The 17,198-nt window shown below is 47.3% G+C and overlaps 1 protein-coding gene across 1 annotated transcript; it reads right to left on the bottom strand.

The window, feature by feature from the left end:
- Positions 1-334: 334 nt before the first annotated feature.
- On the bottom strand, positions 335-6,390 carry LOC135382950 (uncharacterized). Its single transcript, XM_064612617.1, has 4 exons — positions 6,380-6,390; positions 4,039-4,374; positions 1,302-2,984; positions 335-1,190 (listed from the first exon to the last, which is right to left on the bottom strand). Exons 1-4 carry the CDS (start codon positions 6,388-6,390, stop codon positions 335-337), a joined length of 2,886 nt encoding a protein of 961 aa, XP_064468687.1.
- Positions 6,391-17,198: the final 10,808 nt, after the last annotated feature.

Here is a 17,198-nt window from a genome sequence, read left to right as displayed (position 1 = left end):
CTCAAGTGACGCTGAAGACCTCTGGTGTCCCTTGGCGGTGCGACAGGGCTGATCCTGGGCAGAGTGGGGGACCTTTTCCCGAGCAAAAGGTGGGATGGTGTGAGAGTTCGAGGTCGAGTGGGTCCGAGGAGATGTGGGTTAACGGACGACAGTTGATGATGCTCTCTACTTGGCATAGGGCTGTGGTGAGCTCCTCAAAGTTAAGACGCCGCCTGCCCAAGCAGCGTTTCAGAGCCTCCTTGACGGAACGCACCATCCTCTCCCACCACCCCCCTCACCACGGTGCCCTTTCAAGGATGAACTTTCATTGAATGTGGTGGTGGGCGGCGAGGTCCTAGACATCGGGGGAGGATAGGACTGAAAGAAGGCGGGCGGCGTGATGGAAGGTGCGCGCGTTGTCTGACATGACTAGGGATGGAACACCCCGTCTAGAGATGAAGCGACGAAAGGCGGCGAGGAAGTGCTGTGTGGTCATTCCGGAGACTAGCTCTAGGTGGACAGCTCTGGTTACTCTGCAGGTGAAGAGCGTGATGTAGGCCTTGTGCTCGGTGCCGTCCTCCCTGGAGACAGAAAGAGGTCCGGCGAAATCGACGCCTACGGTGTCGAACGGGAGCGAGGGGGTTAGCCTTACTCTCGGTAGAGGTGCGACCGGTGCAGATTCTGGACTGAGACGCCTTCGCCTGCATTGGAGGCAGGTATGCAGTGTCCGGCGCACGGCTTGACGTCCCTTCGTCACCCAGTAGCTTTGTCGCAGTTCGCATAACGTGTCTTGGATCCCGGCATGGTGAAGGCGCGTGTGCACGTCCATGAAGAGCAGTTCAGTCAGGCGATGCTTGCTGAGAAGGAGGATGGGATGTCGAACACGCTCGGTGTCTTCCATTTGTTGCAGGCGGCCACCGACTCGAAGGAGTAAGCTGGTGCCAAGATACGGGTTCAGCGTAAGAATGCTGGAAGACCTGGGAAGCGGGCGCGAGTTTGTTAGATCAGCGATTTCAGTTGCAAACGCCTCCCCTTGAGTACGCTCTACCCAAAGCCGCTCCGCGGACAGCAGTTCTTGTGCTGAGAGCGGACCGGTGCGCTTGACGTCTGGGTGACGTATGTTGGCAACGTAGCGATATACATAGGCTGTGATTCGTAGGAGATGTCTCAGCGAGCTGTAATCTTCCAGCCGAATCAAAGCATCCTGGCCGCTGGTGGCAATGAGCGAACAAACCAGTTCTGACTCCAAGCTGCTGTAAAGATCTGCCTCTGGCGAGGCGCCGTGGTTGATTCGGTTCGACAGCCAGGGTGGTCCCTTCCACTATGCATTGCTCTCGATGAGGTCCTGTGCCGAGAGACCTCTGGTAAGAAGGTCGGCGGGGTTGTGGGCACCGTCGCAGTGCCTCCATCGTTCTGGGCTGGTTAACTGCCGGATTTCCTCCGTCCGACCGGCGACGAACTGAGGCCACTTCGAAGGCTCACTCTTTATCCAGTGCAGGGGAATTAGTGAGTCGGTCCAGAAGGTGGCCCTCGTGACAGCCAAGGATAGCGAGTTGCGGATGCGACTACATATGCGGGCGGCGAGTAGACAGCCAAGGAGCTCCAGCCGCGGAATCGTCACGGGCTTTAGCGGAGCGACTCGGCTCTTGGCGATGAGAATGTGGGAGTGTATGTCACTGTCTACGCTTGTGCGTGCATAGACCACAACGCCATACGCTCGTGGACTGGCGTCCGCAAAGAGGTGAAGGTCCAGTAGACAGTCTCGTGACTGTACGGCGCACCTGGGCACCTGTATTTGAGAAAGCAGCGAAAGCCCGTGCACCCATTTCCACCACGTCTGCTGCTCTGTGGGTGCCATTGGGACATCCCAGGCCAAGCGTTCCTTCCACACCATTTGAAAGAGTAGGCGTGCAGTGACTGTGAACGGCAAGAGTAAGCCGAAAGGGTCATAGAGGCTAGAAAACGCCTGCAGTACCGTACGCTTGGTGGGCTGGCTAATCGTGGCGAAATGATGCACCGTGTCCGTTCGCGCGGATATTGTGTCAGAGCGCCTGTCCCATGACACTCCGAGGACGCGAAGCACCAGTTCTGTGCAGTCGACGTCATCATAAGCTGTGCCGTCCTTGAGGAATATGCACTGGAGATTGGACGAATTCGAGGCCCACTTCCGAATCTCCATTCCGTCATCTCGGAGGACCTTCCTGATTTCGGAGTACAGATTGGCGGCTTCGCTCACGCTTTCGCACCCAATGACGAGGTCGTGCACGTAAAAGCTTCTGCGAAGTCGTGCTGCGGTGGCCGGGTACTTGTCGCTAACCGCCTCGAAGTGGTGATGTAACGTCGCCGCCAACAGAAACGGGCTGGAGGAAGCGCCAAACGGGACCCTAGTCATGCGCCACTCTTTGCATTCAGGATGGAAGTTTGTAGCGGAAGGCAACTCGGTAAGCCACAGGAATCGGAGTGCGTCGCGGTCTTCAGGCCTGATTTCAATCTGCAAGTAAGCCTTTCGTATGTCGCCGGTGAGGATAATGGGGTAGGAACGGAAGGCAAGCAGCAGATGAAGTAAGTCACTGTTGATGTTTGCACTCTTCGACAGGACGTCGTTCAGCGAAGGCTGGCCCGGAATGTGGGACGAAGCGTCAAATACGATTATTATCCTGGTGGTGACTGCATCCTTGCGTATTACGGCGTGGTGAGGTAGGTAATACAGGTTCCTCGGCAGGTCCTGGCCTGTGACAGGTTTCGCGTGTCCCTCTGTGAAATATTCCCGCATGGTTTTATCGTACTGCTGAAGGACGTCGGGCGCAGTGCGGAAACGTCGTAGCTGCGCGTTTAATCTCCTTTCTGCTGTAATCTTGTTGTTGGCTTCTAAAGGGAGTCCAGGCTCTTTTATCTTTAAAGGGACTTGATATCGGTTTTCCTGGAATGTGATGTTTTCCTCGAAAAGGATGCGGTCGGCTCCTTGGTCTCCATCTCCACCTCTCCTTGGTCTTTGCTGGCGGGAGCTGTGATGCCCAGTGCATCAAGCCGCCACATTTCGGTCAGATCTAGAACAGCGCCTGTTTCGACGCAGCACAGCAGCGACACGACCGATGACGCCCCAACAAGGGAGGAGATGTTGGCGGGCCAACTGCGGCGAAGAGAGTGTCGACCACCAGCAACCTCGTCAGCTGCTGCGTGCTTTCGATACAGCTTCAGAAACGATTCCGGACTGGTTTCTTCTTCTTGTTTGTATGTGTATGACGCGGACAAACGTGGCTCAGTGGCTCCCGTGCTCCCGTGGCTCAGTGGTTAGCGTGCTGGCCATGTCACGTCGAGACTGGGAGGTACCCGGGTTCGAATCCCGGTGCCGGCTGTGCTGTCTGGGGTTTTTCCTGGGTTTTCCTCAGACGCTTTCAAACATATGTCGGCACAGTTCCCTTAGAAGTCGGCCCAGGACGCACATTCCCCCAGGGCGTGAGTCGTGACGTTGCCCACATACGTGAGGCCGACAACGGCAAGCCCTATCACCACCACCAACCAACCAACCAAGCGGACAAACGTGCATTGCTGGACTTTTCTATCAGAAATTAGAAGCTAGCCGTTGAAGCATGCTTGTAGCAATTTTGGAAGTTCTGGGTGTTTGAAAAATCGGGAAGCATGTACGAACGCGTGTTTGTGGGGACGAAAATCCTCACTGAAATGTGAGAGACGGTCGCGGACCCCCAGGGGTCCGCGGACCACCCTTCGGGAAACACTGCCTTAGCGTATGTGCACTGCGATCTAAAGTCAACGTGTTTCTGCGTAATAATGTTGCACTAACATAGCAAATAACTGTGATTTCATTGCAGCACTCGCATCAACGCGACATGGTTAGGTAATTTTATACAGTCACCACAGGTTCGCCCTACCTCCTCGCCCTCAAGAGTTGAATGCTCGCATTTTGCTCTCGGGTGGATGGGTGTGGGAGCAAAAGGTTTTAGTCGCGGACGGTGCTCGCAAGGACGACGCATGGATCGTCTCATCCGGGTGTGGGCATTGAGATTAAAATGGGATAATCGGTGAACGATGCGTGTTTGCTGAGCTCGGATTCCACTTGGGCGCATTTTCTTGTATGTGATGAGTTGGAATGGCGAGCTAGGAGGAGGAGGAGGGTTGTGCGTAACATCTATGGACATGGGCACGTTTCCATCTGCCAGCGGGGGCGTCACCTCCTCATCACCGAAGGCATTCACGAGTTCCGTTTGTGATGTCCCTGATGCTGGTGTAAGTTCTCCATTGGAGCGTCTCCCCATCGCGGAACGGCTCCTGTCGCCAGCGCTAGTCAGGTCTGATCGCGAGGGGTCAGGTGCTTCCTCGGTGCCGCGGACTCCTGGGGTCCTGCGACCCCGTCCGCCTCCTGCCATGGGTTCTCTCCTGTAGTTAGGGAGGGGAGCTTGATTTCAGTCAGTGAAAAACGAAGGAAAAGCAGAGAGCAGAGAAGATACGTTCTTCTTCTTAAGTACATATGTATTACACGACCTAACTGACGAGTTGACGAAGAGCATATCACAGGGAATGTACCATAGCCAAACAAACTAATAAAGAAGCCGTACGCCTAAAAAAATGTTCCTCTACCAGAAGGATTTTCACATGCGTTGCAGCATTTTTGACAACTGCCGAAGGAGCACACAATATTGGACGCATACTGGCTGGGCATTGGCGATACGTGTCCAATATGGGACCCGTTTTGCCAGGATTTCCCCCATATTGGCTCAAACCTGACAATATGGGCCCATATTGCCAAGTTGCCAGCAGAAGTATGAAATACGATTGTTTCGACTACGAAGTTATTTTCTGACCGTTTAGAAACTTTTCTCCGCATATAAGAGACACGTCTACCCCGAGCATGAGAAATATGTCTCCTTCTTGAAGCTAAATATTCTACCATTATCGGGAGGTAGTTCTACCGTTCTACCGGGTAGTTCTCCTTTATTGGAAGGTAATTTTTTACCCGAAATGGTGAGCACCTCTACTATCATTCGTGCTGTACCTACCAGTGGCATATCTATACCCGTAATAACGGAGCATGTAGACCTTGTAGGGAACTATTTACTCCGCCTTTCATTACGGATTTCTGCCTTTTTGAGAAGAACTTGACGTACAATATTTGTGTGAATGAGACAGAATATAGAGACCATTGTTGCTGCGTACAACATTTTATTACCACGCCACAATTGAGCCTCTGTATGCAATAAGGAGATAAGTAAAAAAATTCCAAACGGAGAAGAGGGGCGTGATCTGATTGTCCATCTCATTGACACACATGCATTTCCCGTTGTTTACCCACCTGTAGCATGCCAATAAACTGCAATACGGTCCTAAATTTTCTTTGGCAGGTACATACCGGTACGTAGATGTCACTGCAGCAAAAATAGTAAAAAGGGGATAAGTCGACTTATCCCCTTATTGCATACAGAGGTTCAAATGGAATCGTGCGCTGCCGCTTACCAATGCGAATGGTACATCCATATTGAAGAATCCTTAGCACGGAGACACGAAAGAAAGCACGACACAACACAGACGACTGCATCGTTGCATCCATCAGACTGCACAGCACATGGTCACTAGCTCTAGCATGGACTGTCTTAAACATAAATTCAACATCCATTCATCACAACAACGTCATCGGGAAAACTTCTGCAGGCTTGACGTTTCACACTACTGTGCCGCTCTAAATACACACAAGTATTCACTCGGTGTGTAATATCTACCAGGAGGAACACATGGTAGGACGGAAAAATTACCAATTCAACTGAAATGTAAATAGGACTCTTAAAATAAGCGATAAATAATAGCAACGGTACATGTTTCACTCCTCACAAATCAGCATAAAAAAAGAAGAAGCGATCTACGCTAAGGTAAAATGAACTGCCTTTTTGTCGGTGTGGAGGCACCGACAACATGCATCTCAGGTGCAAGATGCTCAATATATTTCAACAGGTGCTTCACTGTGGTCACAGCTATCGCCTTTTCCTGGGGACGCAGGCCTTCAAGTATGCAAAAACAGGTTATATGTGAGCCAGAATTAGAACCCCCAAATTTGAAAATCGCGACCCTCTGTCTGTCAGATGTAATCTAGTGTGTAATGGTTGTGGTGGTAATGTGGTGGTGTAGGGTGTTGTGGTTGTGTTGTAGTGGTGGTGGTGGAGTAGTGGTGGTGACGACGTTGTGATAATAGGACACATAAATGAAACATATGATAAGAAAACATATAAAATGCAACAAATACATGAGATAATATGTCTAATACTAAATCATTTCCGCCGCATTAATTACATTAAACGTCCTTCAAATTTGTTCACACCACTCGAAGCATGCACAAATATTTAACATGCTAAACGTAAACACATGTACGTCTGTTTTCCAAGGTACCACTTACAGGACCGGCATGGCCGATGTATGTTTTGTTACACAGTGTGAAGCCAAAGCGCTGTGACCTTTTCGTGCACTCGCAAGTGTCTACGCTATTTTATGAATATTTTTATTGTACAAAGGTGATACAGTTGTGTTCATTGCAAACTTAGTTGGATTCAGAAGACTGACGTGGCCGAGATTCTTTGTTATACAGTGTGGGGCAGAAGCGACGTCACCTTTTGTGACCTTGTCTTTACATGTACAGTGTAGTGCGCTGATGCTGGGGCTCGGGGATTTCGGAAGGATGGTGCTTATTGTCATGTTATTCGTCAGTATCCCTTTTTACTTATTACACAGTCGTTCATCTCGCTTTTCGTCAGATGCTCCTTTGGTGCTAGAAAATGATTTTTCCGCGTCTTTGTTGCACTCTGCTGAAAATTCAACATGCAATGCCATATTGTGGCATTCATGGTCCAGTAGCAATTCGAGGACCCGTTGTGACCTGTAGTGCGAGGCTAGCTTAAGAGTAGTTTTTTTTTTGGCTGTCATCATCTAGCCTTACTCTCAGCTGTTTCTCTGTTCGTCTTCTCTTGAGTCCAGCATTGACTGCATTTCGTGGAAGTAAATGTAATCCCACATTTCTGATAGCCTCCAATTAAGGCTAGTGACTTAGTCTGAAAATTATGCTACTTTAAAGGTGCCTAAATCTGCAAGGAAGACGTTCCTGCGTCATGTGCAACGTGAGCTGGCACGGAGTACCCAGAAGGTGCTGCATCTGACTCCTGTGGTCTGTTCACGTGGCGCTGAGCAATCAGCAGCAACAAGCAGCACATTGGTAGCTGCTGAAGAGGATGTAGCACCAGAGAATCAAGTGCAACTTGTGCAGCCAACAGGGGTTGCTGCCACCAGTGTTGACAACCCCATAATTCCATCTGAAGGCTCATCAGTGCTCTCAGAACACACTGGGCATGCTTCACCGACTGCTCTCAGTTCTACCCCGCAAGATACACCTGCAAATCCACAGGTGCACCCATCTTTCAGCACTCCCCAGCAAGTTTCGGTTTCAGAATTGACGGGTGACGATTTCAGCAAAGGACTGAGGTTATGGAGCATCAAAACTAAGACACCACATAGTCATCTAACGTATCTTCTAAAGCATCTGCGCACCCATCCCTGTCATGATTCATTGCCTCGCTGCTCCAGGACACTGCTTCAAACCCCAAGAGAGAGCACAGCGGTAGTTGAGGTGGGCGCAGGAAAGTACTGTCACTTTGGCTTGACGTCAGGGTTGCGATACTCGCTGCAGAATGCTCACAACATCCCAGGCACCCTTTTCCTGATTTTTAACATTGATGGGCTTCCCCTCACACAAAGCACAAGGGGCCAGTTCTGGCCCATTCTTTGCAGGGTGGCCAACTGCGGCAAAGGCAAGCCGTTTTTTGTGGGTGTATTTTATGGAATGGCAAAGCCACGCGATGCAGATGTTTTCCTGCAGCCTTTTGTAACTGTTCTTCAAGATGTCCTTTTGAGCGGTCTTGAGATAAAGGAGCAGTTGGTGAGAGGCAGAGTGGCCGCAATTGTCTGTGACGCCCCTGCCAGAGCATACATCCTCTCCGTGAAGAGCCACAGCGGGTTCTACAGCTGCACTAAGTGTGATGTCAAGGGTGAGCACAGAGATGGTAGAGTGTGCTTCCCTGTTGTAACTGGAGAAGGAAGAACGAACGACAGCTCCAGGGACTATCTGCAGAGGCAGCACCATGTTGGACAAACTATCCTCACTGAACTTCCTATTGACATGATAGACTGTATTCCGCTCGACTACATCACCTTGTTTGTCTTGGAGTCGTACGGAAGCTGCGGAAGTGGTTCTCTGCCAAAACTCGCCATAGGCAGAGCCCAACTACGTGCCTTCAGTTGTCACAAAAATACCTAAGGCTTCGGAAACATCTGGGCTCTGACTTTATGGGGTAGCCAAGAAGCTTCAATGAGATTGACACCTGGAAGGCGACCGAGTTCAGGCAGATAATTCTGTACACGGGACCTGTTGTCTTTTCTACTGGCATCCAGCATGTACCACAACTTCATGGTGCTGCATTGCGCGCTTACGATCTTAGCTAGTGCACGGCACATTGTTGGGCAAATCGAGTACGCCAAGTAGTTGTTGCGCTATTTTGTAACTACGTTTGCATTGATCTACGGGGAAGATCGCGTCTCCTACAATGTTCACGGGTTGCTCCACCTGGCTTGTGACGTTCAGCGTCATGGGCCTATCGACAGGTGGAGTGCGTTTCCGTTCGAAAATTTTATGACAGAAGTGAAAGACTGGCTGCGAAAACCGAAGCAGCCTCTTGAACGACTGTTCAAGCGTGTAACGGAGGAAAGGAAAGTTCCTACTGACGGTGACGTGAACAGTGAGAATTCAACAACCTTCAGTCTCGAGCACAATGATGGGCCCCTTCCACATTGCTGTGAAAGTCCACAATATGGAATGGTTGCTGTTGGCAACTATGCCTTGAGAAAAAGCACTGGTGACAACTGTTGCATGTTGACAGATGGCAGTGTGATTGAAATATTGAACATTGCCTTCTACTCCAGCACAAGGAGAGCGTGCATCATAAGAAGGAAGTTCCTATCTCTTGCTGACTTGTACACCTTCCCTTGTCCGTCGTCTGCGTTCACTATCTATGTGGCGTCTGAGTGCTCTGATATTAGCACATGGCCTCTGGAACATGTTTCATCAAAATGCGTCATGCTCCCTGTGGATGACAAATGGGTGTTCCCATTGCTCCACACCTGGTAGTAAAGTCCTGTAAAATATCTGTCACTATGCATGTAAATGTAAGACATTTTTGTGATGGCCATACATAAACATTTGAGGCTTAGAATTTATACGTATGTGCTTTTGATTCATGCAGATGAACTAGATTTTGTAATTACAAAATTTCCTGCGGAGAACAATGGTGTGGCTGTTGCTCATGCATGGTGGGTCGATGGTAACTTCTGCTGGTGGCCACCTGAGAAAAATCCAAGCAAACTGCGCTCTTTGATCATCAGGGGACATGTTCTACAGCCAAACTGGAAGCGGGTGCCATGCATTGTAATCGGCAGATTCCGTAAGTTCCTACTTCGGTGTTGTGTCTTTGCCTGTTACGAAGCCTCTGTATTTTCCTTATTTAGCCTGGATATTGGTTGTACGAGTACAGGAAAGAAAAAAAGGCAGTTTGGCATGGTTTCAATTGAGGATATGCTGACTGTGGATGCACTGTTTTGTTCTTCCACTCATTGATGTACATTAATCTCCATTAGGTACATACGAAGAAGCAAGACTGAAACTTCTCGATGCCGAAAACACGTCTGACTTTCAATCAGATATCGACCACTGTCGAGTGCGAAAGAAGCGGCGACGACTCATCAGCGCCAGCGACTCGGAGAGTGATGCGGAACCCATATTGCCTGCACCCCCTGACATCACAGCATTTCGTAACCAAGGTAAGTAAACACTGATCATACGAGCTTCACGCAGACATGGCCCACATTTGCAAAAGGGTGCAGCAGCACATGCAGAAAATGCCAAGGTTATGGTATATGGCAGTGGTTGCCAACTTCTGGCATGCAGAGGAAGTGTTTGCGTTGGTTGCACGACTTAGAGAAACCCATTTTGTATTGCAACTTGGTGGTGGTGGTGGTGGTGGGGGGGGGGCTCACACCCCATAGTCAGGCTCTGACTAGATTGAATGAGAACAGCTCATTCAATCTGGATGAGTTGTCTGCCCACAACTGTTATTTCATGGGTCCCAAAAGCCACAGCTAAGCTCACCAGATGCAGGTGTTCCTACTCATCTTTCTCTCAGATATGACACCCCGCGTTATCCCCTTTATAGGCTCTTTACGCATGTCCGCAACGTACTGTCTGGTGTCTGTAGACAACGAACACATAACGATTCCGCGATTTTGCGCAGCCTTTGATAAAACACTGACACCTTGCGTGTTCTTTGTCTATCGACCACGAAACCTGTACTCCGCAGCCCACAAAACCACTGGCATGTGGAAGGTGCATTTCAAAGAGGGGAAACTGAACAAATCTTTCATGGTGTGCGTGAGCTTTGCAGAGATCCAATTCGATTATAGAGATCCTCTTGAACAGCTAATTCATAGAGGTGTGCAAATATTATAAATTTTGAAAAATATTTCAAATCTTGTTATTTAAATGTTATTCATATTTGTGAATTTTAAATATTCCAAAATTTCAGATAATGGGGTGCCATCATTCCTGCTAACATTTGTGTGGAATTTCGGGAAAATGTCCCATTTGGCACTTCCCTAGCACGATTCCCGATCGAGGTCGGAAAATGTCTCAGACATCCTGCAATACCGCACTTCGGCCTCGCCTCACTCATTGTGTAAAGCTGGCTTTAAGGCGCAACAGTGGCTGTCTGGCCATGTGGCAGATTTCGTGTTTTATTCTTTTTTGCAGCACAGTGTGGACCAGAGTATAATTACTCGTCTTGATCTCGTCTGTGTCAAGAGTCCTGAAATACATTCTGACTTTTACTCTTGATTCTCACAGAAAAAGCACATCCAGAAACCGATGTGCCCAACCTATTTGTGTTATATGTCTGCCACTCTCGTATGTACCATTACGACACTTGTAGTGTCCATGCAAATTCCTGGACCTGACTGTTCAATGTTAAGGCTGCAGCAAACGTTTTCACGGGCCCTGACGGTCAATTCGGTACTCAGAGAATGGATTTTAGTTTACTTTTAGCACTTTTATTCGAGAATTTTGGTGTTTGCACACCTATGTTAATTAACGTTATAGAGTGACATGTCAGACTACCAAAGGTGAACCAAATTTCGTACACACGCAAGTCGGTTATTATTCGTCTGGAATAGTTGAAGGGGAAGCAGAGGTAAAAGATCTGTTGACAAACTCTGGGAAGATCCCTACCACTCTGAGACTGTTTAGTTGTGTGCAACAGTCTTAGGGTGGTGCATACAGCAAGAGTGAAGCCAGCTTGTCACTGCTTGCGGTTCATCAGAATGACCACATCAGCTCTGCAAAGTATTTTTGTTCTAAGCTGAATAACGATGGAGGATCAGTGTAAGAACGTGCTTCGGCTCAGTTTAAGCATAAACACTCCTGACTTACTCCTTGAATACGCATCTGCACGCCCATAGAAATCACTCCGAATTATCTGGGCAATGCTAAAATGTGGGTTTCTGACAATGACTGGCGGTAATACGACAAAACAAAACAGAATATTGGTATAAAAATCCAGGCGCTGACCCCTCAAACAAGGCCGAGCCCTGACTGGACTGAGAAGCAATGCTGCACTAGTGCGTGTATTAGCAGCTGTCTATACTTCCTTTGGCTTCCGGAGGTTAAAGCAACTGTGGCCAGCATGCAGCAGAATACCCACAGCCAACGATGCAGTGGCACAATGTCAGCATTTTGTGGAAATGAGAGGATCAGTTGGCTTCAAAGAATTAAGTATAATGTGTGCATCCTGAACATTCCAGAATTGCACCGAGAACCGACTTCTGTGATGCAAGCAGAGTGCCATTCAAGGGCAACGACAGCTCCTCCAAATACTGTAGCACTCAGGACGTTTTCGTCTGGGAATCTCACACGATCTGCAGGAAGCGGAGGTAGGAGAAGTAATTTGGCAAGCCGTTTACTTACGAGACGTCCCATCATGACGCAGTAAATCCTGTTGAGCTCAAATCCCAAGGAACCGTAAAAGAGTCCATCAGTATCCAAGCTTCCCAATTAACTAAATTGACGAAATATATAAAAAAAGTGTGACACTATAACAATTTTAGCACTACAGGTGTTTCGCAGCAGCTGTCTTAGTAAGCAGGTGTACTTTTAACGTTCCAAGATTAGCACAACTATGGCCAGTGGACGCTCTCACAAGCCCACTTGAAACCATTGAGGCTCTTCTCCTCATGGTTCTGAGCATTGTATTTCTTAGCAGTGGGCATACCTTTATCTTTTTCTTTAACATGTTTTTCCTTCTCGTGTTCTTTTTTATTCTCTATATCACACTTTACTTTTGTTTCTCTCTTCCTCTCACTTGATGTGTGCACCTTGTAGTGTGCGTCTGCCTGTCACCATCCAATGTACATTACGATCTTGTGTCTGTCAGAAATCACCTGAAAAAACCCCGTTTCTGAGCAAAAGCTCCTGTAGTCATTGGAATTAAATGCTTCATTCTTTGCAACGTCTTCACATGGGCTTAAAGGAATTAAGTATAATGTGTGCACCCTGAACATTTCAGAATTGCATCATGAACCGCCTTCTGTGGTGCAAGCAGAGTGCCACTCAAGGCCAACGACAGCTCCTCCAGGTACTGTAGCACACAGGACGTTTTCATCTGGGAATCTCTCACAATCTGCAGGAAGCAGAGGTAGGAGCAGTCATCTGGCAAGCCGTTTACTCATGAGACATCCCATCATGACGCAGCAAAACCTGTTGAGCTCAAATCCCAATTATCCGTAAAATTGATCGGAGCTTCCAATTAACTAAATTGACAAAATATATATAAAAATGTGTGACAGTATGATAATTTTCACACGAGAGGTGTGTTGCAGCAGGTGTCTCTTTGAGCAAGTGTACATCTTTGAACTTTCAGAAGTTAGAACAACTGTGGGTAGTGTACAGAAGAGTAGTCACAGCCAGCGATGCAGTGGTGCAGTGTCTGCATTTCATGGTAATGAGAGGATCAGTAGGCTGCAAGGAATTAAGTATAATGTGTGCATCCTGAACATTACAGAATTGCATCAAGAACCGACTTCAGTGATGCAAGCAGAGTGCCACACATGGTCAATGACAGTTCCTCGAAGTGAATTAGCACACAGGACATTTTCATCTGGCAATCTCGCACAATCTGTAGGAAGCACAGGTAGCAGCAGTCATTGAGCGACCCCTTTACTTAAAGGCACTCATCATGAAAAGGGTATATTTGGTTAACTTGGACCATAAGAACTGGATCGTAGTAAGGTCCACTACCTGAGCTTCCCAAACGTAATATACCAAAATGTGAAGAAAAAAATTAGAGTAGGGGGACTGGGCCAGCTGTCACAACCGTAAATGACAATACTACCTCACGGGGAAATAAAACGAAAGGGAGCTGTTGTGCAGTTTGTGCGCAACTCGAAATCGCCGCAAGTTGTCACACTTCTGGCTGAGACTACCACCACATGGAGGCATTCCTTTATTTCTTTTATTTTTTTGTTGCAGACAGCATGAAATGTTCCAGAAAGCATCTAGTGTTCATATCCTGCAAGGCGTTTGGTACGTGGCTGGAGAGTCGTGTCATGGTAGCTTAATTGGTAGAGCATCAGACTGGCAACGTTGCAGGACCATACCCCGCTCCTGCATGACCTTTTCAGCCACTGCCAGCTTTCCATTCAAATTTTCTTTACTGGCATCTTCCTGCATTATGACCCACTTATCCGTAGCACGTACGCTACGTACACTTTGCGGGGCCAAGATATTCGATAGCCCGCGTTTCGTGCACTTCACTGAACAGAAATCGCTTCAAGTGCATCCCCAGCCACAGAGTATGTCAATCACGTAGTCACTGCCATCACCGTATGTGCGCTACGAACTGACAAACAGACATGCAATGTAGGAGCTCAGCAAAGATTTTGCTCTTTCCCCGGACATCTTTCAATTAATCGTGAAGTAACATATTGAGATGATGCAGCTTTCTGCCATCTCCTGCTCATGCTCCTCCCTTCTGTTCCTGTTTTACAATCGGGATACACTTTCCACATTCTCACACTGGTATTGACGATTGCAGGGAAATTTTGTTGCGATAATTATAATAAAAAATATTCAGGCATCAAAATTGGGGTGCAACATATGAGTAAATACGTAACTGTTTCTGACACTTGTTGGAGTTCAGTTCGACTTCCTGGCCCTTTGCAAGAAAAATTCACTCCATGATATTTTTCTTTTCTGGAGGATTGTCTTGGGGTTCCTGTGCAGTGGTCGCAAACAGGAAGTCTCAGTGAGGGGTGCCACTCAGGTCGTTCAACACCTTTGTATGGTGAGGATGCACGTGACTAAACGAATATATGCTGCATCAGCTGGAAAACTGTTGAGCCAACGATTAGGAGCTAGGTTCTCCTTCCTTGTATTCCAGCTCCTCCTGTCACTGGCAACCCAACTGGGCATGCGGCTTATTTTCCATCTTCTCTGATGGCTACTTAAATAACTTTAAGAGACATGGCTTCACCATCTCCAAGCCATGTCATGTTTCCAGTTGACAAAGGTAAAAAGCTCGTTACGGACGAGCAGCACCAAATACGAAGGCTGCAATTTTGAGTGCGTAACATTTTGCTTACCTGGTGAAGGGACCAATGCTTAGGATGGTGTTTTGGACCAGGAGTGTGGAGATACTTTTCATATGCTGCCCATGCCGATGTGAACAAAACATTAAAGCCTGACCAGAGCGCTCCACAACAAGAATTCTAAATGCTATTGCGGAGGTTATGTTTGTGGCACTTGAGTCAAACAGATCTTGCATAAAAGGTAGAATAGTGATTTTGTTATTTCGAAACGAATACGAATAAATAATGTCCAGTTAGAATGGAATGGGAATAGCTTTCGAATCGAACACGAATTATTAACGAATACCTGAAAAATACTTTTTCTTGCCTAAATTACCATAAAAGTGCAGTCAAGAAAGCCTGGTTAATGAATGCCTGAGGCTATTTCATTGCTGAAATTTTTTGAAGCACATGTTTTATAACTACGTGACAAATGCAAGCAGAATGTACATGAAGTACACCACTGTACAAAGACATGTGCCTGCTCCTTTGGCCACCAACGGCACTATATTTGTAGTGTCCATGCAAAGTTCCTGGATCTGGCTATTCAGTATTAAGGCCGCAGTTAGCAGTTTTGAAGGGCTGTGATATTCGATTCAATATACACAGGAGGGTTTCTTTTTATATATTTGTTTACTATTTGTACTTGAGAATATTACTATTTGCACACCTCTACTCAATGGCCATCTTCTTTCTGGTCTGTTTTCTGCAGCAATACACATTCTCGTGTGTGGTTGCAGGCTGCGAGGCAGCTTCCCTTTTGGACTGAGATATCTGTGGCATAGTTGAACTAGCCTCTTGACAGTATGCAATTTTTTTCATATTTTAGACGCCAATAGTCCTACTGTTCACAGCCCACTGCAGCGGAACATTGGTCACTGCTTCATCTACTGCTAGAAGTAGCCCAGCATTTACAGGAGGTATGACTTTGGCACGTGCTACTGGTGCAGCATGTATGCTTCATTTAACCATGATCTTTGTCCATCTCACGATTGTGTGAAGATGACAAGGTAATGTCTGCTCACCTGTACAGTACATTCTCGTTAATTCGAACTTAAGGAAGGCAGCACTTTTTCTTTGGATTACAGTTGAACCTCGTTGCAACGAACACGGATATAACGAATTATTGGTGATAACGAAGAAAACGCTAAGCTTGGCTGTCTCTGCTTTGTTTCTGTGGGAGTACTACTTCTATAACGAACCAAAAAAACGCGAGATTTAATACGTTATCGGATATAGCGAAGTAATTTAACTTCTCATGTTGCCCAAATTTTGTCCCAGGGCATGAAAGAAAGAAAAAAAAATCGGCACCAGCACAAACTTCCTATCATCCAAATCACGTTGCGGCAATCGCAGGTGATCGGCGCCCGTGGCCGACCATGCTGATGCCTTTTGTCGACAGCCACGCGTTTTGGCAGCGAAAAGAGAGAGAACACAAATTTCCCTCAATTCGAAATTTCGAAAACGAGTGCACCAATCGAAGGGCTTCTTTCGGAGAGAGTATCTTTCCGATACCGCCTACAAGCTGCACACCATGTGAATGACTGGGAGGTGCCCATTATGTAAATAAAAATTCAAATGAGTTTCGTGAAAAACAGTGCGATTAATATGGGTACTACAATTATTGGGACCTTCGGTGGACACCTTTTAGAGAACAATCTGCCACCAGAGCGCGGTTCATTTGTTGCGGTAATTAACCGTTTTTGGTTTACATATTTTTTCGTCGCAGCTGGTCGCGCCGAAGCCCAAAAGAACGGTCTTCCATTCCTTTATCCATCAATGAATTATGTGTGTTCTTGAGCTTGTTTTGCAATGGGGAGTGCTGAAGAAAAACTAACAGCCCAGAGAGAATTCGCCACCGTCCCACCCCGCTTATCTGATTGATCTGCGCCCTTTATCTGGTATGGTCGCGCGGTCGATATACAAGTCACCTTGATATCACGTAGCTTGCAGTATCACCGTGCAATTCACTTCACACAGCACTTATCCGTGAAACTCCTGTCCCGTATGGCACAGCTTCTTTCTTTATAGCATGTGTTGAAGTCTGTTGTTCTGTTGCCTAGTTTTGTTTCACAGGGAGAAGGATGTGTTGTGGATGTGCTCTGGAACATTTAAGTCGTACACCATCCATCTGTGGGACGCTATTTCATGTGCGATTAAGAACGTGGTACGAGGACAGCGCGTACCATGCTGTTGGGGGCCATTGCTATAACCACGACATGTCGACATATGTCGTGCCCACAGAAAAAAAAGAAGTGTCTAGTTTACGTAATTTATTAGTAATTTACTAACAAACGAATAATTTATTAGTAATGAAAGTGAGGTATAAGATAGCTACAAAGGAACCTGTGTACGTTTACTATCACTTCCCTTAGCACAAAAACAGCCTTTGGCGCTTGGTCCCGTGCTATAGTATTAACACTTGCAACATAATACCTGGGATTACACTCGACCCAGATGATTATTACCTGGTGGTAAAAGTGCCTTATCTCCTCATGGGGCGT

This window comes from Ornithodoros turicata, chromosome 2 (genome assembly GCF_037126465.1).
Source record: "Ornithodoros turicata isolate Travis chromosome 2, ASM3712646v1, whole genome shotgun sequence".
Lineage (NCBI taxonomy): Eukaryota > Metazoa > Arthropoda > Arachnida > Ixodida > Argasidae > Ornithodoros > Ornithodoros turicata.
The sequence above is the reverse complement of the archived record's forward strand: the minus strand, read 5'-3'. Positions and strand labels throughout refer to the sequence as shown.